This window comes from Ranitomeya variabilis, chromosome 4 (assembly GCF_051348905.1).
Source record: "Ranitomeya variabilis isolate aRanVar5 chromosome 4, aRanVar5.hap1, whole genome shotgun sequence".
NCBI classification, from domain to species: domain Eukaryota; kingdom Metazoa; phylum Chordata; class Amphibia; order Anura; family Dendrobatidae; genus Ranitomeya; species Ranitomeya variabilis.
Genome location: NC_135235.1, coordinates 10,683,832 through 10,709,014, shown reverse-complemented (window position 1 = coordinate 10,709,014; position 25,183 = coordinate 10,683,832). Strand labels below are relative to the sequence as shown.

The 25,183-nt window shown below is 45.3% G+C and overlaps 1 protein-coding gene across 13 annotated transcripts in view; it reads right to left on the bottom strand.

The window, feature by feature from the left end:
* The window catches only part of ABLIM1 (actin binding LIM protein 1), a 333,708-nt gene that overhangs the window by 18,301 nt on the left and 290,224 nt on the right, over positions 1-25,183 (bottom strand). For 4 of the 13 annotated variants that reach the window (XM_077257935.1, XM_077257934.1, XM_077257941.1 and 1 more), the window contains 4 exons: positions 21,705-21,809; positions 9,366-9,413; positions 2,697-2,843; positions 399-487 (listed from right to left, as the gene is read on the bottom strand). In XM_077257935.1, coding sequence (XP_077114050.1) covers positions 399-487; positions 2,697-2,843; positions 9,366-9,413; positions 21,705-21,809 — 389 coding nt within the window. The remainder of the gene's footprint in view (positions 1-398; positions 488-2,696; positions 2,844-9,365; positions 9,414-21,704; positions 21,810-25,183) is intronic. The other 9 variants (XM_077257940.1, XM_077257933.1, XM_077257944.1 and 6 more) reach the window with 5 other exon arrangements.

Genomic DNA, 25,183 nt, shown 5'->3' with positions numbered 1-25,183 from the left:
TGTAGAGCTCAGACTGTACCATTTATAGGGGGATGTTGCACTGTAGAGCCCAGACTGTACCATTTACAGGGGGAATGTTACAATTTAGATCCCAGACTGTACCATTTACAGGGGGATGTTGCACTGTAAAACCCAGACTGTACCATTTACAGGGAGATGTTGCACTGTCGAGCCCAGACTGTACCATTTACAGGGGGATGTTGCACTGTCGAGCCCAGACTGTACCATTTACAGGGGAGGTTTTCTGGTGGAGCCCAGACTGTACCATTTACAGGGGAGGTTTTCTGGTGGAGCCCAGACTGTACCATTTACAGGGGAGGTTTTCTGGTGGAGCCCAGACTGTACCATTTACAGGGGAGGTTTTCTGGTGGAGCTGGCCATATCAGACTGGTTCTCACCTTCATTAATTGTTCTTCCTGGAGTTGTCGCCGCCTCTGCAGTTCCTCATCTTCTTCCTCCCGGCCGCTCGATCTTCGTCGTGTGTCCCCTGATTCCAGAGAATACAGTAATTAGGACCAGGCTGTAATGAATCATCTCATCACTTCATCCCATAAGTCATAGTTTATTGTCTGAGTATAAAGTTTTTTCCAGCCCCTAAAGGCCGACTCTACCCAAAATATAAGTACGATTCTGGGCTTAACGAGACGAGGATAAACATACAACAACCAAAAACCACTCCCTTCTCCAGGGTTCAGTATAAGACTCATTTTGGTTGAGTTATTCTTAAAAAGTGTTGGATTAATAGGTGACAGATGACAAGTCCGCCTCCGCATTCAGGGCTTTCTTCTGCTGTACTACAAGTACCAAGAAAGGGAAGTAACTGTAGAAACAGTGAAAAGTCTCCTCACATTTGTGTATGCAGCCGGTTATCCACTGATCTATGTGTCTCCGTGGTGACACGATATAAACAACCCTGGATAGTCCTGTTATATTATCTACTATCACAGGAATAAGATCGCACTGATTACATGGCTCAGTGATCAGGAGACGGGACCAACTGCACTGATTATAGGGCTCAGTGATCAGGAGACGGCACTAATTGCTCTGATTACATGACTCAGTGATCAGGAGATGAGACTGATTGTACTGATTACATGGCTCAGTGATCAGGAGACGAGACTGATCGTACTGATTGCATGGCTCCTGGTGATCTGCACAGGTGACTGATCGCATGTATTACAGGGCTCAGTGATCAGGAGTTGAGGCTGATCGCACTGATTACAGGGCTCAGTGATCAAGAGTTGACACTGATCGCACTGATTACATGGCTCGGTGATCAGGAGACGAGGCTGGGCGTACTGATTACAGGGCTCAGTGATCTGAAGATGTGACTGATTGTAAGGTTTACAGGGCTCAGTAATCAGGAGTTGAGGCTGATCGCACTGATTACACGGCTCAGTGATCAAGAGTTGAGACTGATCGCACTGATTACATGGCTCGGTGACCAGGCTGGGCGTACTGATTACAGGGCTCAGTGATCTGAAGATGTGACTGATTGCAAGGTTTACAGGGCTCAGTAATCAGGAAACGCGAGTGATCACATGGATTATAGGACTCAATCATCAGGAGAAGACACTGATCTCAGTGAATATGGGGCTCAGTGATCTGGAGATGTGATTGATCACGCTGATTACATGGCTTGGTGATTTAGAGATATGACTAATCATAATGATTACACTGCTCAGTGGTCTGGTGATGCGCCTAATCACAGTGATTACATGGCTCAGTGATCTGGTGATCCGCCTGATGGCAATGATTACAGGGCTTGGTGATCAAGGACGGAGCCTGATGTAATTGGTTACAGCACCTGGTGATCTGGTGATCTGATCGATCAATGTGATTATACACAATGGCAGAAGAATAATGAGAGGCATAATTATAATGGCTGTGTGATCGGAGACTTGTGACACCTGAGAAGCGAGGAGGAGATTTTAGTCAGTGATTATACTTCAGAGCTGCACTCATTATTTTGCTGTAAAAAAACATTAATAACTAAGAACGCTTTCCAGAAAATGCTCAGAGATTTGAGTCCTGAAATTGCAGAATAATGAATACAGAACTGGACCATTATACAGCGAAAACTCAGTCACAGCGTCTTCTGTAGATAAAGATAAATCTTCTTAGAATGGAAACTTTCCGGATACAAGTGTGATGTTCCCGAGATCTCTGCTGCAGTCAGTAAAGATTAATCTTATATCCAGAGACTGAGAACCATCTTGTCCTGCTCACACACTGGGGGTTTGTCACCAAGCTATCCATTGCACAATCTCTCTCCTGTCCTAGTTTGTTACAATGTATCAGGTACAATCCAGCAGTCTGAAGTCCGGGCTGTTTACCGCAAACAATTATCTAGAAAGGATACAAAGCTTTTCTTGGGAGAACAACAGTTCTCATTCACTGACGGTCGAGATCTTGATGCAAATTACATTAGAAAGTTGTAGAACTTCTATATAATCAAAGCAATAAAGTAACAAAATCTAACTCTTCTCCACCTAAAATAATCACACATCTTGTCATTAACCTGGAGGTGACTGATAAAATAAAAATTTAGAAACAATAAAATGAAAACAGGACACAGAAGTATTGGCGCAGCACCAAACCCTGCTCCACCAGTATAATCGCGAAAAAGATGTAATTGTTGCACCATTATCTTTTTGGAAAAGAGCAGTAAGAAGCTTTGCTCTCAGATTCCCTACCTATAGCAGCAAGTGAGGGAGGACCCGGCCAATAATCGGTCTCAATCTTTGGGACATCGCCGGGAGCTGGAGCGTGGGCAGCTGGGAACTTGGAAGACTTGATGATATCCTCGGAGCTGTTGATGAATGCTGCCATAGCAGCTGCATCTAAACAGGATTAAGCTGTAACTTAGCTCTTTGGCTCAGTGGGTAAATGTGCCATGCAGAACCTCAACCTTCACCTGCTGAATCATGAGAAAGATCCTGTGCACCAGGACAGTGTGACTCCCTCACCCCACTATCCTCATCACCACCCCGATCACTGAACCCACAGATCCTAAGTAACCAACACAGAACATGAGCCGCTCACTGACCCCAAAACTGCAGGACAAACCAAAGGTCTGTTGTACAGCATTATAGTAATTCTATTCGTTGTATATGGGCAGCATTATAGTAATCATATTCTGGTACATAGAGGGCAGTATTATCGTAGTTATATTCTTGTACATAGGAGGCAGTATTATAGTATATTCTTGTACATAGGGGCAGTATTATAGTAGTTATATTCTTGTACATAGGAGCAGTATTATAGTAGTTATATTCTTGTACATAGGAGGCAGTATTATAGTAGTTATATTCTTGTACATAGGAGTAGTATTATAGTAGTTATATTCTTGTACATAGGAGCAGTATTATAGTAGTTATATTCTTGTACATAGGGGGCAGTATTATAATAGTTATATTCTTGTACATAGGGGCAGTATTATAGTAGTTATATTCTTGTACATAGGAGCAGTATTATAGTAGTTATATTCTTGTACATAGGAGCAGTATTATAGTAGTTATATTCTTGTACATAGGGGGCAGTATTATAATAGTTATATTCTTGTACATAGGGGCAGTATTACAGTAGTTATATTCCTGCACATAGGGGCAGTATTATAGTAGTTATATTCTTGTATATAGAAGCAGTGTTATAGTAGTTATATTCTTGTACATATGGGGCAGTATTATAGTAGTTATATTCTTGTACATAGGAGCAGTATGTACAAGAATTCTTGTACATAGGGGCAGTATTATAGTAGTTATATTCTTGTACATAGGAGCAGTATTATAGTATATTCTTGTACATAGGGGCAGTATTATAGTAGTTATATTCTTGTACATAGGGGCAGTATTATAGTAGTTATATTCTTGTACATAGGAGCAGTATTATAGTATATTCTTGTACATAGGAGCAGTATTATAGTAGTTATATTCTTGTACATAGGGGCAGTATTATAGTAGTTATATTCTTGTACATAGGGGCAGTATTACAGTAGTTATATTCCTGCACATAGGGGCAGTATTACAGTAGTTATATTCTTGTATATAGAAGCAGTGTTATAGTAGTTATATTCTTGTACATAGGGGCAGTATTATAGTAGTTATATTCTTGTACATATGGGGCAGTATTATAGTAGTTATATTCTTGTACATAGGAGCAGTATTATAGTAGTTATATTCTTGTACATAGGAGCAGTGTTATAGTAGTTATATTCTTGTACATAGGGGCAGTATTATAGTAGTTATATTCTTGTACATAGGAGCAGTATTATAGTATAGTAGTTATATTCTTGTACATAGGAGCAGTATTATAGTAGTTATATTCTTGTACATAGGAGCAGTTGTTATAGTAGTTATATTCTTGTACATAGGGGCAGTATTATAGTAGTTATATTCTTGTACATAGGGGCAGTATTATAGTAGTTATATTCTTGTACATAGGGGCAGTATTACAGTAGTTATATTCCTGCACATAGGGGCAGTATTACAGTAGTTATATTCTTGTATATAGAAGCAGTGTTATAGTAGTTATATTCTTGTACATAGGGGCAGTATTATAGTAGTTATATTCTTGTACATATGGGGCAGTATTATAGTAGTTATATTCTTGTACATAGGAGCAGTATTATAGTAGTTATATTCTTGTACATAGGAGCAGTATTATAGTAGTTATATTCTTGCACATAGGAGCAGTATTATAGTAGTTATATTCTTGTACATAGGAGCAGTATTATAGTAGTTATATTCTTGTACATAGGGGCAGTATTATAGTAGTTGTATTATTGTATATAGGAGCAGTATTATAGTAGTTATATTCTTGTACATAGGAGCAGTATTATAGTAGTTATATTCTTGTACATAGGGTGGAGTATTATAGTAGTTATATTCTTGTACATAGGAGCAGTATTATAGTAGTTATATTCTTGTACATAGGAGCAGTATTATAGTAGTTATATTCTTGTACATAGGGTGGAGTATTATAGTAGTTATATTCTTGTACATAGGAGCAGTATTATAGTAGTTATATTCTTGTACATAGGAGCAGTATTATAGTAGTTATATTCTTGTACATAGGGGCAGTATTATAGTAGTTATATTCTTGTACATAGGGGCAGTATTATAGTAGTTATATTCTTGTACATAGGAGCAGTATTATAGTAGTTATATTCTTGTACATAGGAGGCAGTATTATAGTAGTTATATTCCTGTACATAGGAGCAGTATTATAGTAGTTATATTCTTGTACATAGGGGCAGTATTATAGTAGTTATATTCTTGTACATAGGGGCAGTATTATAGTAGTTATATTCTTGTATATAGGAGCAGTATTAGGGTATGTGTCCACGTTCAGGAAACGCTGCGTTTTTGACGCAGCGCTGAGCCGCAGCGTCAAAAACGCAGCGTCCAGATGTTACAGCATAGTGGAGGGGATTTAATGAAATCCCGTCTCCACTGTGCAAGAAAAAACGCATGCGTTTTTCCCGCGAAAACGCACATGCGGTGCGTTTTTTAAGAACGCAGCATGTTGCTACAATGAGCAGAACACGCAGGAACACCGCAGGTGACCTGCAAGTGACCTCAGGTGCATTTTTGGTCAGGATTTTACTTGCATAAAATCCTGACCAAAGCCTGAAGCAAAACTGAACGTGGACACATACCCTTAGAGTAGTAATTTTCCTGTACATAGGGGCAGTATTATAGCAGTTATTGGTTTCTCCTGGACATCAGTTTAAGGTAAAGACAGAATTTTTAATTTCTGATGCAAAAAATGTCATGTAGAATGTGAAATATCTTAGCTTTGTTGTCTTAGTTTCTATATTTTGGCTTTATTTGTTTTATATAGTAAAGAATATACAATATATAAACTCTCCATCTTGCCGTTAGCTTTCTCCCCTTCCATCCCACTGGTGATAATTTTCCCCACGTGTAAATTCTAATACAAAGGACAGACTTTGCCGCTTCTCTCGGTGTAAATAACCAGTGATTCCGCCAATCTGTTAATGCCAGACTGATGTTTCAGGAACGCTGCATATTCCTTGGAAGGAACGCGGGATGAGATGTCAGCGTTTATCCTGACGTTCTTCAGTGATACATCCCCAGTCCTGATGGGACAGCTGGGTGACAACTCACAGAGAAGCTGTGATGCTGGCCACACTGGTTGTCACCCAGTTTTCCCAATAACAGACAGAGTTTAGAAACTTTCCATATCAAGAACCTGAAGACCCACCTCTTCCAACAAGCCTACAACCTGCAGTAACCACCGATCGACCAAACCACAGCACGACCAGCTCTCTCCTCGCTTACTGTATCCTCACCCATCCCTTGTAGATTGTGAGCCCTCGCGGGCAGGGTCCTCTCTCCTCCTGTATCCTCACCCATCCCTTGTAGATTGTGAGCCCTCGCGGGTAGGGTCCTCTCTCCTCCTGTATCCTCACCCATCCCTTGTAGATTGTGAGCCCTTGCGGGCAGGGTCCTCTCTCCTCGCTTACTGTATCCTCACCCATCCCTTGTTGATTGTGAGCCCACGCGGGCAGGGTCCTCTCTCCTCCTGTATCCTCACCCATCCCTTGTAGATTGTGAGCCCTCGCGGGTAGCGTCCTCTCTCCTCCTGTATCCTCACCCATCCCTTGTAGATTGTGAGCCCTCGCGGGCAGGGTCCTCTCTCCTCCTGTATCCTCACCCATCCCTTGTAGACTGTGAACCCACGCGGGCAGGGTCCTCTCTCCTCCTGTATCCTCACCCATCCCTTGTAGATTGTGAGCCCTCGCGGGCAGGGTCCTCTCTCCTCCTGTATCCTCACCCATCCCTTGTAGATTGTGAGCCCTCATGGGTAGGGTCCTCTCTCCTCCTGTATCCTCACCCATCCCTTGTAGATTGTGAGCCCTCACGGGCAGGGTCCTCTCTCCTCCTGTATCCTCACCCATCCCTTGTAGATTGTGAGCCCTCACGGGCAGGGTCCTCTCTCCTCCTGTATCCTCACCCATCCCTTGTAGATTGTGAGCCCTCATGGGTAGGGTCCTCTCTCCTCCTGTATCCTCACCCATCCCTTGTAGATTGTGAGCCCTCACGGGCAGGGTCCTCTCTCCTCCTGTATCCTCACCCATCCCTTGTAGATTGTGAGCCCTCACGGGCAGGGTCCTCTCTCCTCCTGTATCCTCACCCATCCCTTGTAGATTGTGAGCCCTCGCGGGCAGGGTCCTCTCTCCTCCTGTATCCTCACCCATCCCTTGTAGACTGTGAACCCACGCGGGCAGGGTCCTCTCTCCTCCTGTATCCTCACCCATACCTTGTAGATTGTGAGCCCTCGCGGGCAGGGTCCTCTCTCCTCCTGTATCCTCACCCATCCCTTGTAGATTGTGAGCCCTCGCGGGCAGGGTCCTCTCTCCTCCTGTATCCTCACCCATCCCTTGTAGATTGTGAGCCCTCGCGGGCAGGGTCCTCTCTCCTCCTGTATCCTCACCCATCCCTTGTAGATTGTGAGCCCTCGCGGGCAGGGTCCTCTCTCCCCCTGTATCCTCACCCATCCCTTGTAGATTGTGAGCCCTCGCGGGCAGGGTCCTCTCTCCTCCTGTATCCTCACCCATCCCTTGTAGATTGTGAGCCCTCGCGGGCAGGGTCCTCTCTCCCCCTGTATCCTCACCCATCCCTTGTAGATTGTGAGCCCTCGCGGGCAGGGTCCTCTTTCCTCCTGTATCCTCACCCATCCCTTGTAGATTGTGAGCCCTCGCGGGCAGGGTCCTCTCTCCTCCTGTATCCTCACCCATCCCTTGTAGATTGTGAGCCCTCGCGGGCAGGGTCCTCTCTCCCCCTGTATCCTCACCCATCCCTTGTAGATTGTGAGCCCTCGCGGGCAGGGTCCTCTTTCCTCCTGTATCCTCACCCATCCCTTGTAGATTGTGAGCCCTCGCGGGCAGGGTCCTCTCTCCTCCTGTATCCTCACCCATCCCTTGTAGATTGTGAGCCCTCACGGGCAGGGTCCTCTTTCCTCCTGTACCAGTTGTGACTTGTATTGTTCAAGATTATTGTACTTGTTTTTATTATGTATACCCCGCCTCACATGTAAAGCGCCATGGAATAAATGGCGCTATAATAATAAATAATAATAATAATAATTCCATAAGAATATTTTCTATTTCATCCTGTCTGTCTATTTTGATTTCATTCATGAACAGCTGATTTCCCTAATGCCAAAGTTCAAATTTTCTGGAAGCCACAACATATCCTGGTGCACAAGGGGCCACGAAAATCAGCAGAGAGACCCCTGAAACCGAAGCATGCAGCCGCCAGGGATGAAGAAGCCCCGGGAGATTAAAGGGTTAATATTGGAGGCAGATAAAGGGTCAAAGTGGAAGATTAGGCAGAAAACAGAGTTACCAGCAGGTGACACCTCTGGTGCAGGATTTAGTGCAGCTGCAGGCAACACTATAGTTTCACAGTTTTTAAGGTTAAGTGTAGACATAAGTCCATGGAGCGCAATCTATATCCACCCCTGAAAATACAGAGCAGCAGAAATGTCTGCGTTGACATATACTGTATAGTACCAGGAGGAGAGGCGGTATATACTCCTGCCCAAGTCCTGGTAAGTATACAGGACACAACACTCTGCTGCCTCCAGAACTGGTGTCAGGGTGCTGTGGCACGCTCTGGTGGTGAGTGTTGGAAGTACAGTGGTGTCAGGCTGGATGTGCAGAGACAGGTTTGTGATCTGATGCAGGAGCTGCGGGGTGCTGTGAAGCCATTAGAGGGGGGCGCCGCCTGGTACTTACTGAGGGAATATGAAGAGGCGATGAGTGAGCGCTCACATGTTAAGGACGGACACAAAACACCATAAAACAGAATGAAACAAGACAGTGTTAACACCGAAGCCTTCTGAAACGCGCAGGTTTATGGGGGTCCTGGACTCACCGCTACCATAAATAAATTACTTTCTGGAGGATATGGGGCAAGTCTGTGTGACTTACATACAATGGTTGGGGTATCACAGACTAAGGAAGCACATGGCACTGATGATCTTCATCTCATGGGATCACCCCTCAGCGATGGGGACTGAAAGGAGGCTTTTATGGTCTCAGCTTTCCATGGGGAGGGGGGGGGTCATGTTTAGGGATCACCAGGACTTTCCAACCATACACTGATTTCTCCCAGTTGATCCCACTGGGGTCTACAATGTGGCCAGTGAGGACCCGGGTGGAGGAGGTTTTCATCACTGGTCACCAGTATCGATCCCCTGATACAAAGGGATTAAAGCTACAGTGTTAACGTTCTGCCCTCGTCCAGTCAGAACTTGGGGTCAGTACTTGGCCATGCATGGTCCAAGCCAAGGCCATACAGCAGAAGACAAGCAAGAGGCTGAGGAGACGTTACCGTGCTGCTTGTAGATGGGAGGTTTCCGGTAAATGTTCAGTCCTTGATCTGCGGAAGAAAGACAAAGGGTTAATTAATAACTGAGGGTCTCACAGCTACAGAAGAGCCGATGACACCAACGAAAAGGAGGAGACAGACAGCAATGAGGTGACAACATGTCGGGCCCCAGCAGGACACGAGGAGCCCACAGTCAATGAGGAGATGCCGAGAGGTCATCAACGACAGAGAAGACACGAGACAGATGAGAAGACGTGACGCCAGCATGTGAGCCAAGAAGAGCCGGACCCCAGTAATAGGTCATCTCCTGAGCTGCCCCAAAAATCACAGGCCAAGAGGTCCGAGAGTTCATACAGAGGGGTCTATGGGGGTCTCCACACTCTGATCCCCCTGCTTGGCCCTGTCTTCACTCCAATTGGAGATGGAAATGCAGCAATATGGACGATGCGGGCAACAGACCAAGAACCTTCATGGGGTCAAATTCAGGAACATGCCCACCAGAAGCCTTGTGAACGGAGAAAGGGTCCGGTCCGGTGGTCGGCTGGTCGGGGTGGGCACCTTCCCGGCTGCAGATTTTCTGCTGCGGATTTATCCCCCATACACTGCAAAGATTAAAATAAAACCTCTGCAGCATTAAATGTCACCACGAGTGTCCAGAAATACAAACCCAGGACGGTTTACAGGGAAAGTGTCACGTTTTTCCCACAGAGTAAGACCGAGCTTCCACCAGTTACCAGCTTAGCTCCACCCACTTGCCTACCACATAAGTCATATGACCTCTAAGTCATGATCTACGGTCATTGGGGTTCCCACAATGCATTGCTGTTTGCTGTAGGGAAACTGAGTGTAACCTTTTAATGAGCTGAAAAGAGATCCACAAACCGGCCACAAAGTATCACAAAGTCACGGACACTTTCCTGGAGAACTGAACAGCATGAAGTAGGACAGTGGAGTTTCTACATGATTGTCTCGTGTCTGCGCGGCAGATCCTGAACAAGCACTTGTGCTGATCTTACAGATCATACACTCCACTCACATCCAGAGCTGCATTCACTATTCTGCTGGCATCATATTAACACTCAGTGGTAATCCCTCCTGCCCATCAGGCTCCATGTGGAGCACAGCAGAACAATGTGCAAAGATGCAAAGTAGCAGAGTTACAGGATGTCAGCTAAGATGGCAGCATTGTTTCTGCTGAGAAAGTTCTGCTGAAATCCAAGTGTCTGAAGAATATTGAAAGCAGCTCTGGATGTGACTGGAGTATAAGAAATTAACGGTGGATCAGTACATGATGAGTAAGATGAAGGATTATAGAACCCTCAACATAAGTTTCCTGTACACAGTGACTGCACCAGCAGAATAGTGAGTGCAGCTCTGGGGTATAATACAGGATGTAACTCAGGATCAGTAATGTAATGTATGTACACAGTGACTGCACCAGCAGAATAGTGAGTGCAGCTCTGGTGTTATGATCCGGTGACCTTGAGACTTTCTCAGGAGTAGGTGGAACCTATACTGACCGCAATCCCTAAACTGACACCGCAACTAGAAGTAGCCGTGGGGTGTACCTAACAATCCTAGACACCTCGACACAGCCGGAGGACTAAATACCCCTATAGATGGAAATGGGAATCCTATCTTGCCTCAGAGCAGAACCCCAAAGGATAGACAGCCCCCCACAAATATTGACTGAGAGTATTAGAGGAAAGACACACGCAGGCAGAAAACAGGATTTAGCAAAAGAGGCCACTCTAGCTAAATAGGAAAGGATAGGACAGAATGCTAAGCGGTCAGTAATAAAACCCTGAAAATATCCACAGCAGATAATACAAAAATTCCACCATCTAACTAAAGACATGGAACGTATATCTGCATCTCCTGAGAATCCAACTTGACTGGAAAAATCCTGGCACAGTCTAAGCTGGACAAGAAAAAACAATGAATTGCACTGATCTGTAAAGCACACAGCATGTGTGCTGCAGAAACAAAAAACAGACACTTATCTCTGCTGAATTGGCAGCAGGGCAGGAGGAGCCAGACTGAGATCCAAACCTTCCAAGAACAATGGACAACTGGCAATGACTAATGAATCCTGCAACTTTAAATACCCCAGTCAGCACTGCAATCGGCAGGGACACCTGCCCAGGATTGCGACCCAGGGACAACTGTATTACCACCAACAACCACCGGAGGGAACCCAAGAGCAGAATTCACAACACTCTGGGGTATAATACAGGACGTAACTCAGGATCAGTAATGTAATGTATGTACACAGTGACTGCACCAGCAGAATAGTGAGTTCAGCTCTGGGGTATAATACAGGATGTAACTCAGGATCAGTAATGTAATGTATGTACACAGTGACTGCACCAGCAGAATAGTGAGTGCAGCTCTGGGGTATAATACAGGATGTAACTCAGGATCAGTAATGTATGTACATAGTGACTGCACCAGCAGAATAGAGAGTGCAGCTCTGGGGAATAATACAGGATGTGTTGTGAATTAGACTTTTTGGCTCCCTCTTGTGGTCACTAGTGGTATGACTCTGGGATTGTCTTTTTTCTGTTTGGCACTCACCTGGGTCGTTAGTCCAGGGGTGTCGCTATATTAACTTCCTGGATCCTTAGTCCAGTGCCTGGCATCGTTGTAATCAGATCCTTCTGTTGCTCCTGTCTGCTGGTCCTGGCTCTTGCTAAATTTAGCTAAGTCTTGCTTCTTTGTTTTTTGAGTTACTTGCTTTGCTACTATTTTTGTCCAGCTTGTACTAAATGTGATTTCTGACCTTGCTGGAAGCTCTAGGGGGCTGGTGTTCTCCCCCCGGCCGTTAGACGGTTCGGGGGTTCTTGAATATCCAGCGTGGATATTTTAATAGGGTTTTTTGCTGACCATATAAGTCATCTTGCTGTATTCTGCTATTAGCTAGTGGGCCTCTCTTTGCTAAATACCTAGCTCATTCTTATGTTTGTCTTTTCCTCTTACCTCACCGTTATTATTTGTTGGGGGCTTGTATCCAACTTTTGGGGTCTTTTCTCTGGAGGCAAGAAAGGTCTTTCTTTTCCCTTCTAGGGTTAGTTAGTTCTCCGGCTGGTGCGAGACGTCTAGAACCAACGTAGGCACGTTCCCCGGCTACTTCTATTTGTGGTGCTAGGATTAGATATATGGTCAGCCCAGTTACCACTGCCCTATGAGCTGGTTTTTTGTGTTTGCAGACTTGGTATTGATTCCTGAGACCCTCTGCCATTGGGGTCATAACAGTATGCCAGGCCTAACATTGAATGTTTAATGCATTGCAGAAGTGGGATATAAGAAAGGAAATTCTGAATTTTTTTTTTCTTTTTTCCTCTCTTCCTCCCCTTTACCTCTGAGTGGCTTGAGCTTGCTGCAGACATGAATTTCCAGACCTTGATTACAAGTGTGGACCAGCTTGCTGCTCGTGTGCAAAGCATACAAGATTTTGTTACCAGTAGTCCTATGTCTGAACCTAAAATACCTATTCCTGAATTGTTTTCTGGAGACCGATTTAAGTTTAGGAATTTCAGGGATAATTGTAAATTGTTTCTATCTCTGAGACCCCGTTCATCTGGAGACTCAGTTCAGCAAGTTAAAATTGTTATCTCTTTTTTACGGGGCGACCCTCAGGATTGGGCCTTCTCGCTAGCGCCAGGAGATCCGGCATTGGCAAATATTGATGCGTTTTTTCTGGCGCTCGGATTGCTTTACGAGGAACCCAATCTTGAGGTTCAGGCAGAAAAAGCCTTGCTGGCTATTTCTCAGGGCCAGGATGAAGCTGAAGGGTATTGCCAAAAATTTCGGAAATGGTCCGTGCTTACTCAGTGGAATGAGTGTGCTCTGGCCGCAAACTTCAGAAATGGTCTTTCTAAAGCCATTAAGAATGTGATGGTGGGTTTCTCCATTCCTACAAGTCTGAATGATTCCATGGCGCTGGCTATTCAAATTGACCGGCGTTTGCGGGAGCGCAAAACCGCTAATCCTCTGGTGGTGTTGTCTAAACAAACACCTGATTTGATGCAATGTGATAGAATTCAGACCAGAAATGAGCGGAAAAATCATAGACGTCAGAATGGGTTGTGTTTTTACTGTGGTGATTCTACACATGTTATATCAGCATGCTCTAAACGCCTAACAAGGGTTGTTAGTCCTGTCGCCATTGGTAATTTGCAACCTAAATTTATTTTGTCTGTGACTTTAATTTGCTCATTGTCCTCTTACCCTGTTATGGCGTTTGTGGATTCAGGTGCTGCCCTGAGTCTTATGGATCTGTCATTTGCCAAGCGCTGTGGTTTTGTTCTTGAGCCATTGGTTAATCCTATCCCTCTGAGGGGTATTGATGCTACGCCATTGGCGGAAAATAAACCGCAGTTTTGGACACAGGTAACCATGTGCATGACTCCTGAACATCGGGAGGTGATTCGTTTTCTTGTTCTGCATAAAATGCATGATTTGGTCGTTTTGGGTTTGCCATGGTTACAGACTCATAATCCAGTCTTGGATTGGAAGGCAATGTCTGTGTCAAGTTGGGGCTGTCAGGGAATTCATGGTGATTCCCCGCCGGTGTCTATTGCTTCCTCTACTCCTTCGGAAGTTCCTGAGTATTTGTCTGATTATCAGGATGTATTCAGCGAGTCCAGGTCCAGTGCTCTGCCTCCTCATAGGGACTGTGACTGTGCCATAGATTTGATTCCAGGTAGTAAATTTCCTAAGGGAAGACTATTTAATCTGTCTGTACCTGAGCATACCGCAATGCATTCGTATATCAAGGAATCTCTGGAGAAGGGGCATATCCGTCCTTCCTCTTCCCCTCTTGGTGCGGGATTCTTTTTTGTGGCCAAGAAGGACGGATCTTTGAGACCTTGTATTGACTATCGGCTTTTGAATAAAATCACTGTTAAATTTCAGTATCCTTTGCCTCTGTTGTCAGACTTGTTTGCCCGAATTAAAGGTGCCAAGTGGTTCACCAAGATAGATCTTCGTGGTGCGTACAACCTTGTGCGCATTAAGCGAGGAGATGAATGGAAAACCGCGTTTAATACGCACGAAGGTCATTTTGAGTACTTGGTGATGCCTTTTGGGCTCTCTAATGCTCCTTCAGTGTTTCAGTCCTTTATGCATGATATTTTCCGGAAGTATCTGGATAAATTTATGATCGTTTATCTGGATGATATTCTGGTTTTTTCTGATGACTGGGACTCGCATGTGGAGCAGGTCAGGATGGTGTTTCAGGTTTTGCGTGAGAATGCTTTATTTGTTAAGGGCTCAAAGTGTCTCTTTGGAGTACAGAAGGTTCCCTTTTTGGGGTTTATTTTTTCCCCTTCTGCGGTGGAGATGGACCCAGTCAAGGTCCGTGCTATTCATGATTGGACTCAACCCACGTCAGTTAAGAGTCTTCAGAAGTTCTTGGGTTTTGCTAACTTCTACCGTCGTTTTATTGCTAATTTTTCTAGCATTGCTAAACCTTTGACGGATATGACCAAGAAAGGTTCTGATGTTGCTAACTGGGCTCCTGCAGCCGTGGAGGCTTTCCAGGAGTTGAAGCGCCGGTTTACTTCGGCGCCTGTTTTGTGCCAGCCTGATGTCTCACTTCCCTTTCAGGTTGAAGTGGATGCTTCTGAGATTGGGGCAGGGGCCGTTTTGTCGCAGAGAGGCCCTGGTTGCTCTGTGATGAGACCTTGTGCCTTTTTCTTGAGGAAGTTTTCGCCTGCTGAGCGGAATTATGATGTGGGCAATCGGGAGTTATTGGCCATGAAATGGGCATTTGAGGAGTGGCGTCATTGGCTCGAGGGTGCTAAGCATCGTGTGGTGGTCCTGACTGATCACAAAAATTTGATGTATCTCGAGTCTGCTAAACGCCTGAATCCTAGACAGGCCCGCTGGTCATTGTTTTTCTCCCGTTTTGACCTTGTGGTCTCGTATTTACCAGGTTCGAAGAATGTGAAGGCTGATGCTCTTTCAAGGAGCTTTGTGCCTGACTCTCCGGGAGTCGCAGAACCAGTTGGTATTCTTAAAGAGGGAGTTATCTTGTCAGCCATTTCTCCGGATTTGCGATGTGTGTTGCAGAGATTTCAGGCTGGTAGACCTGACTCTTGTCCACCTGACAGACTGTTTGTTCCTGATAAGTGGACCAGCAGAGTCATTTCCGAGGTTCATTCCTCGGTGTTGGCAGGGCATCCGGGAATTTTTGGCACCAGAGATCTGGTGGCTAGGTCCTTTTGGTGGCCTTCCTTGTCACGGGATGTGCGGTTGTTTGTGCAGTCCTGTGGGACTTGTGCTCGAGCTAAGCCTTGCTGTTCGCGTGCCAGCGGGTTGCTCTTGCCCTTGCCTGTCCCGAAGAGGCCTTGGACACACATTTCCATGGATTTCATTTCAGATCTCCCGGTGTCTCAAGGCATGTCTGTCATCTGGGTGGTATGTGATCGCTTTTCTAAGATGGTCCATTTGGTACCTTTGCCTAAGCTGCCTTCCTCTTCCGATCTGGCTCCTGTGTTCTTTCAGAATGTGGTTCGTTTACACGGCATTCCTGAGAATATTGTGTCTGACAGAGGATCCCAGTTTGTTTCCAGGTTCTGGCGATCCTTTTGTGCTAGGATGGGCATTGAGTTGTCGTTTTCGTCTGCCTTTCATCCTCAGACTAATGGACAAACGGAGCGAACTAATCAGACTCTGGAGGCTTATTTTAGGTGTTTTGTTTCTGCGGATCAGGATGATTGGGTGACCTTCTTGCCGTTGGCTGAGTTTGCCCTTAATAATCGGGCTAGTTCCGCTACATTGGTTTCGCCATTTTTCTGCAACTCTGGTTTCCATCCTCGTTTTTCCTCGGGACATGTGGAGCCTTCTGACTGTCCTGGGGTAGATTCTGTGGTGGATAGGTTGCAGCAGATCTGGAATCATGTGGTGGACAACTTAAAGTTGTCACAAGAGAAGGCTCAGCGTTTTGCCAACCGCCGCCGCGGTGTGGGTCCCCGACTTCGTGTTGGGGATTTGGTATGGTTGTCTTCTCGATTTGTTCCTATGAAGGTCTCCGCTCCTAAATTTAAGCCTCGCTTCATCGGTCCTTACAAGATATTGGAAATCCTTAATCCTGTGTCCTTTCGCCTGGATCTTCCTGTGTCGTTTGCCATTCACAACGTGTTCCATAGGTCTTTGTTGCGGCGGTACGTTGTACCTGTGGTTCCTTCTGTTGAGCCTCCTGCTCCGGTGTTGGTTGAGGGCGAGTTGGAGTACGTGGTGGAGAAGATCTTGGATTCTCGTCTCTCCAGGCGGAGGCTTCAGTATCTGGTCAAGTGGAAGGGCTATGGTCAGGAGGATAATTCCTGGGTGGTTGCCTCTGATGTGCATGCGGCCGATTTAGTTCGTGCCTTTCACGCTGCTCATCCTGATCGCCCTGGTGGTCTTGGTGAGGGTTCGGTGACCCCTCCTTAAGGGGGGGGTACTGTTGTGAATTAGACTTTTTGGCTCCCTCTTGTGGTCACTAGTGGTATGACTCTGGGATTGTCTTTTTTCTGTTTGGCACTCACCTGGGTCGTTAGTCCAGGGGTGTCGCTATATTAACTTCCTGGATCCTTAGTCCAGTGCCTGGCATCGTTGTAATTAGATCCTTCTGTTGCTCCTGTCTGCTGGTCCTGGCTCTTGCTAAATTTAGCTAAGTCTTGCTTCTTTGTTTTTTGAGTTACTTGCTTTGCTACTATTTTTGTCCAGCTTGTACTAAATGTGATTTCTGACCTTGCTGGAAGCTCTAGGGGGCTGGTGTTCTCCCCCCGGCCGTTAGACGGTTCGGGGGTTCTTGAATATCCAGCGTGGATATTTTAATAGGGTTTTTTGCTGACCATATAAGTCATCTTGCTGTATTCTGCTATTAGCTAGTGGGCCTCTCTTTGCTAAATACCTAGCTCATTCTTACGTTTGTCTTTTCCTCTTACCTCACCGTTATTATTTGTTGGGGGCTTGTATCCAACTTTTGGGGTCTTTTCTCTGGAGGCAAGAAAGGTCTTTCTTTTCCCTTCTAGGGTTAGTTAGTTCTCCGGCTGGCGCGAGACGTCTAGAACCAACGTAGGCACGTTCCCCGGCTACTTCTATTTGTGGTGCTAGGATTAGATATATGGTCAGCCCAGTTACCATTGCCCTATGAGCTGTTTTTTTGTGTTTGCAGACTTGGTATTGATTCCTGAGACCCTCTGCCATTGGGGTCATAACAAGGATGTAACTCAGGATTAGTAATGTAATGTATGTACATAGAGACTGCACCAGCAGAATAGTGAGTGCAGCTCTGGGGTATAATACAGGATGTAACTCATGATCAGTAATGTATGTACACAGTGACTGCACCAGCAGAATAGTGAGTGCAGCACTGGAGTATAATACAGGATGTAACTCAGGATCAGTAATGTAATGTATGTACACAGTGACTGCACCAGCAGAATAGTGAGTGCAGCACTGGAGTATAATACAGGATGTAACTCAGGATCAGTAATGTATGTACACAGTGACTGCACCAGCAGAATAGTGAGTGCAGCTCTGGGGTATAATACAGGATGTAACTCAGGATCAGTAATGTAATGTATGTACACAGTGACTGCACCAGCAGAATAGTGAGTGCAGCTCTGGGGTATAATACAGCATGTAACTCAGGATCAGTAATGTATGTACACAGTGACTGCACCAGCAGAATAGTGAGTGCAGCTCTGGGGTATAATACAGCATGTAACTCAGGATCAGTAATGTAATGTATGTACACAGTGACTGCACCAGCAGAATAGTGAGTGCAGCTCTGGAGTATAATACAGGATGTAACTCAGGATCAGTAATGTAATGTATGTACAGTGACTGCACCAGCAGAATAGTGAGTGCAGCTCTGGAGTATAATACAGGAGGTAACTCAGGATCAGTAATGTAATGTATGTACACACTGACTGCACCAGCAGAATAGTGAGTGCAGCTCTGGATTATAATACAGGATGTAACTCAGGATCAGTAATGTAATGTATGTACACAGTGACTGCACCAGCAGAATAGTGAGTGCAGTTCTGCTGTTTAATGCAGGATGTATGGGACCTTTATGCAGCTTCATCAGAGGTAATAGGTCTTTAAACGTTTTTTTCCTGGCTTAGACAAGCTTTCATTCAGTGTGTAACATGAATACAAATGTAAAAAAACGACCGACATTTACAAACAGAAAAAGACAAGTGTGAACAGGTTCAAGCTAAGAGAGCCACTCTATATAAGTAACAAATGAAAGCTGCACTCTGAAGCGCTATAATATGCAAACATTGAATATATAGAACTGCATTACTTCTGTAGAAAACATGCTAAAAAATGAAGGTACTTAGCGCAGAAATTGTCCAATTGGTGTGAGTCCAACAGCCAGGGACAAGGACCCTAAGCCTAACATGACGCCTCTCCCGTGCTATAAGCCTACAATTATATGGGCAGGTAGGATCAAGCGCCTTAGGCTGATGGGACGATGCCCGCTCAGAAGTGCACTACAAATAGCCAAACACTGACCCTAAATGCCAAGTACCTCCATTATTGAACATGTTTTCTACAGCAGTAATGAAGTCCCGTTTCATACATTCAGTGTTTGCATATTATAGCGTTTCAGAGTGCAGCTTTTGTTTGTAACATAGACACTGTCAGGATTCAGCTCGGGGCGCCGGTTCCAGTGACTCTCATGTCACCAGTAAGTGATTTGCTTACTTTTGTGCAGACTAGTTTCTTTTCCTGCTTCTCTCAATGAACATTTGTCCTAGCCAAGCTAACCCTTCGAAATGGCTTTAACCAAATTTTTAGTATAGGGAGAGCTTACTGATCACTTCCTGACAGTGAATTGACCCCATTTGTAATGTTTGGGACAGCTGAAGAAAACCATTTACAATCATCTTCAGAAGTTTCATATATTGCTCAAAAGGGGATAACTTTATAATGTGATACTTCCCCTTTAAGGACCTTTACCCATATTTTTTACGATGAACTGGACACACGAGGTAATAATGGCTGCAGCAGAATAAATGTATTTTTTTAAACTAATTTCACCTCTACATTGCAGAGATATTTGGCATGTAATGAGTTAACTTGTTAATTCCAAGGGGATGTTATCATACAGTTTTCCATGGGGGCGTGGACTTCCTGCCTGCTTATGATTAGTCAGCATCAAACAGGGGGAAGAAGACTCAAAGAAAAGAAGAACACCTCTGATCGTAGCTCAGAGCAGGATTCTCAGTGTGTGAGATATAATAATACAACTCAGATCTCCTGCGTGATTCCGTGTGGGGAGAGGCGACGTGCAGCTGAGTTTAGCTGCGTCACATTACAAACCCTTCTATCAGCTCTCCTGAATGACGAGTGTGACATTATTCACACTTATGTCTGCTGTGCTCATTATATCTCACACCTGCCTTTTCCAGGCTCCTCCTGTGTGAGATGTAAGGACACCTTGCTCTGCTCTTACTAGAGTGCGCACAACAGACATCTCGGGTCAGGCAGTGTGAGGGAGGGGCAGTACAGCAGAGCTGAAAGTGGTAGGAGAGCTGATCGAAGGTTCTGTAATGTAGGGCAGCACGGTGGCTCAGTGGTAGCACTGCAGCCTTGTAGCGCTGGAGTCCTGGGTTCAAATCCCACCAATGACAACATCTGCAAGGAGTTTGTATGTTCTCCCCGTTTTTGCGTGGGTTTCCTCCGGGGTCTCCGGTTTCCTCCCACATATCAAAGACATACTGATAGGGAGTTTAGATTGTGAACCCCGATGGGGACAGCGATGATAATGTGAGCAAAACTGTAAAGCGCTGCAAAATATGTTGGCACTATATAAATAAAAAGATCATTATTTAATGTGACACAGCTAAAGCCAGCTGCGCAGCCTCTCCTCCACACTGACTCCTGTAGGAGGTGATACCAGCAGATCAGAGCTCTATCCTTACATCTGAAACACTGAGAACTTGCTCCAAGCTCTGGTGGGGGTGTGTCCTTTTTCAGCTGTGTGTTGCTACCTTCTTATGATTGGTCACCATCACACAGGGGGAAGAAGTACACGCCCCCAGGGAAAACTATATAAACACCCACTTGGACTTGGTGGACTTGGAAAAATGTTAATTCCAAAGATAAAGCCGTGTGCACTACTACTGGTGGTGCCCAGGTAGGTTCCCACACCATGTGATACTAAAAGAAAGAACCTGGCACTCAACTTAATGCTTGTGAGATTTTAATCGTAGTAGCCAAAACGTTTCGGTCCTATATCTGGACCTTCATCAGTTACGTACTATGATGAAAAAAGTAAATGACTGTAGTGTCATATAAGGCACAGCATGGTCTGCGTCTGGTATTTGCGCAGATAGGTTTAGGCACACAGAATGGACTTATTCCCACTGATAGGTGCTGTGCTTGTGTCCAGACACGGAATCCCCGCTTGTCGAGACAAGCGGGGATTCCGTGTCTGGACACAAGCACAGCACCTATCAGTGGGAATAAGTCCATTCTGTGTGCCTAAACCTATCTGCGCAAATACCAGACGCAGACCATGCTGTGCCTTATATGACACTACAGTCATTTACTTTTTTCATCATAGTACGTAACTGATGAAGGTCCAGATATAGGACCGAAACGTTTTGGCTACTACGATTAAAATCTCACAAGCATTAAGTTGAGTGCCAGGTTCTTTCTTTTGGAAAAATGTTAAATCATTAGGTGCCAAACACTTAAATTATTAATATCTTCACGAAAGATAAATTTAAAAAGACAAATAAATGTTATCCGGCTCTGCAGTAACTATTACATTGTGTGTCCAGTTCAACATGAAAAGTTTGGTAAAAGTCGTCTTTAATAGTACAATTAGACTAGTAGATAATCAAGCTTTTGTAAGATAGCTGGTTCCCAACTATCAGCTCATATAAACATGCTGGCAATCACCTGAAGAACAAGCAACAGGCTCAGTCACTGGGTGATCGGATTGTTTACAACTGCAAAAAAAAATCATCATTCTCTGCAGCACATCGTCTGGAGAAAGCAATAATGTGCTACCGAGAGGAACAGGACACAGTCAGGGAGAGAAGGAGCATATTGGCGATTGTTCTGCCCTATCCTTCTCATCGGCCTGTGTAAAGCCAGTAACCGAGCGCCAAACAACCTGTATATAGAACATGTGAGACATTAGTATCCAGCAAATGAGGTCTACTAGCCCAACAGATTCCATTACGGATTTCCTGCAAATCTGCGACACGTCGGAGACACATAGATGAGCCCCCTCCCCCATCAGCAGACGAGACAATGGAGACAGAACAAGTCCTACAGAGCTACACTGGGACAGGACAAGGAGACACAGACAGCACCAGCTCCTACCTGGAACATGGAAATGTTTGGGGACCTGACCAAATGTTGGAGTTAGAGGGCGACTGTCTGGCCGATGGGGGAGTGGGGAGCTCCTGCCGCTGAGTGGCTCAGTGCCTCCAATGAAAAGAACGAAAAGAAATGAAAAGGGAGCAGAGAACAAAGGAACAAAAGAAAATGATAGAAAATAACGAAGCAACAGAAGTCTGTAAAAAGAACACAAAGTGACAAAATGTAGCGCCACGAGAGGCAGCCCCGCTAGAGCCGCTGTGCAGGGACTGCTCCCGCCACGTTACACGGTTATGACACAGTTCACACAGGGACGCTCCAGTCCATATCTTCTGCAGCTTTATCACACACTTTGGTCCTGACTCATCATCACTTTTGTGCCTCTTTTCTGCAGTTTTGCGCCTGCGCCTCATTCATGACTTCATTTGCACCATTTTTACGTTACTTTTACTTGTTTTTTGTTCTCCATGATGAGCGCGGTTTTGTTAGATGTTTCCGCCTCATTCATCATTTCAGGCTTTTTGGAATTTCCCTACAGTCGCGTCACTTGTACTCCGGTCATCCTGCCGGGCCCATCATTAGAATGCCTCTAGTTGTAAAGCGCATGCACATGTAAAGCGCCATGGAATAAATGGCGCCATAACTATGTATAATAATAATAGTTGCATTTTTCTACAGGTTAAGACTAATGTGTGACATTTTATGGATCATGTGCGGTTTTTTGCTCTTAAAAGGTGCCAAAGAAAAAAAAATTGATTTCACACAATCCATTACTCGACATGGGCCATTTTTACGAATTTAGAGAAAACATATCAATGAATAAAAGTCAAAGTGATGAATCCGGCCGGCGTGTCATCTCCTCGCCGCTATCACGGTCTCTGCTTGTGTCCTTCCATATTTCACGTCTGCTCTGGGTTTAGTTCGCAGAGGATCGCTGACGTCGGTACATGGTAACGAACCATCAGCTGTGCGATCAGTACCTAGTGTCTACTCACTGGCAGCAAGCGGAGACACTGAAAGCTGCCCGGAATCAAACACAAAGACTACTAGAAAGTTGTAGAATTTTACAGTGGTGGCATTTATGTGCCTTTGTCTTCTTACATCACCTGCTGGTGATAATGTCGCCTTGCAGCTGTCAGTGAATTGCGCACTAGACCTGCACCGATCGCCGCGCTCCCCTCCCTGCTGAATCCCAAACGTGACCAGACCGAGCAAAGCCAACACTAGTAGCGTCTCATCTGTGCCGACCATGTTATGTGGTGGGATCCGGCAACTGCAGCATATTCACTAATCGTCTGGGCACCATATGGCAGCATTACACGGTATGGTCATGTGTGCAGTGTATCCACTATTTATCTGGGCACCATATGGCAGCATTACACGGTATGGTCATATGTGTGCAGTGTATGCACTATTTATCTGGGCACCATATGGCAGCATTACATGGTACGGTAACATGTGTGCAGTGTATGCACTATTTATCTGGGCACCATATGGCAGCATTACACGGTATGGTCATATGTGTGTAGTGTATGCACTATTTATCTGGGCACCATATGGCAGCATTACACAGTATGGTCATATGTGTGCAGTGTATGCACTATTTATCTGGGCACCATATGGCAGCATTACATGGTACGGTAACATGTGTGCTGTGTATGCACTATTTATCTGGGCACCATATGGCAGCATTACACGGTATGGTCATATGTGTGTAGTGTATGCACTATTTATCTGGGCACCTGTTACTGTTATGGCCTGGTGGATACGGAGCAGTACTGAGATGACCTGGTGGGTAAGACCAATCATGGACAAGCTCAGCAGAGGTGGCAGCTCCACCGACATTAATCACTGTTATGACCTAGTGATTACGGAGCAGAACTGAAATGACCTGGTGGGTAAAACAAATAAAGTACTAGCTCTGGGAAGGTGGTAGCTTTACTGACCGCAATCCCTACTCCTAACACCAACACTAGAAACAGCCGTGGAGCGTGCCTATCTCTGCCTAGACGCCTCTTCACAGCCTAAGAACTAGCTACCCCTGAAGATGGAAACGGAAAACTATCTCGCCTCAGAGAAACCCCCAAAGGAAAGATAGCCCCCCACAAATATTGACGGTGAGTGGAGAGGGAAATGACAAACTCAGAAATGAAACTAGATTTAGCAAAGGAGGCCAAAACTATCTAAATAGACAGAGATAGAAAAGGCTACTGTGCGGTCAGTATAAAAACTAAAAGTCCACGCAGAGTTTACAAAAAAATAACCTCCACACCGACTCACGGTGTGGAGGGGCAAATCTGCGACCCCAGAGCTTCCAACTAGCCGGAATATTTAATAATGACAAGCTGGACAAAAGAGACATAACTTAAACTGAACAGAAGGTCATAAGCAGGGAAACACCCAAAAACTAGCAGAACTTATCTTAAGCTGAAATGGACTGGCCAACAGAGAACTTCCAGGAAAGGACTGAATCCACAGGAAGAAACATTGACAGCTGGCATCAACTACAGCCTAAAGCCCAGTTAAATAACAAGGCCAGGGCACCGATTAGTGAAAGCAGCTGCTAAGTTCCACTTGAAACCACCAGAGGGAGCCCAAGAGCAGAACTCCCAAAAATACCATTCATGACCACAGGATGGAGCCCAAGAACGGAATTGACAACAGTACCCCCCCCTTGAGGAGGGGTCACCGAACCCTCACCAGAGCCCCCAGGCCGATCGGGACGAGCCAAATGAAAAGCACGTACCAAATCGGCAGCATGGACATCGGAGGCAAAAACCCAAGAGTTATCCTCCTGGCCATAACCCTTCCACTTGACCAGATACTGAAGTTTCCGCCTTGAAAGACGAGAATCCAAAATCTTCTCCACCACATATTCCAGCTCCCCCTCAACCAACACCGGAGCAGGAGGGTCAACAGAGGGAACCATGGGCACCACATATCTCCGCAACAAAGATCTATGGAACACATTATGAATGGAAAAAGAAGCTGGAAGGGCCAAACGAAAAGACACCGGATTGATAATTTCCGAAATCCTATAAGGACCGATAAAACGAGGCTTGAACTTAGGGGAAGAGACCTTCATAGGAACATGACAAGAAGACAACCAGACCAAATCCCCAACCCGAAGCCGGGGACCAACGCACCGACGGCGGTTAGCAAAACGTTGAGCCTTTTCCTGAGACAATGTTAAATTGTCCACCACATGAGTCCAAATCCGCTGCAACCTGTCCACCACAGAATCTACCCCAGGACAATCCGAAGGCTCAACCTGCCCTGAAGAAAAACGAGGATGAAAACCGAAGTTACAAAAAAAAGGCGAAACCAAAGTAGCCGAACTAGCCCGATTATTAAGGGCAAACTCGGCCAACGGCAAGAAGGTAACCCAATCTTCCTGATCAGCAGACACAAAGCATCTCAAATAGGTTTCCAAGGTCTGATTGGTTCGCTCCGTCTGTCCATTTGTCTGAGGGTGAAATGCC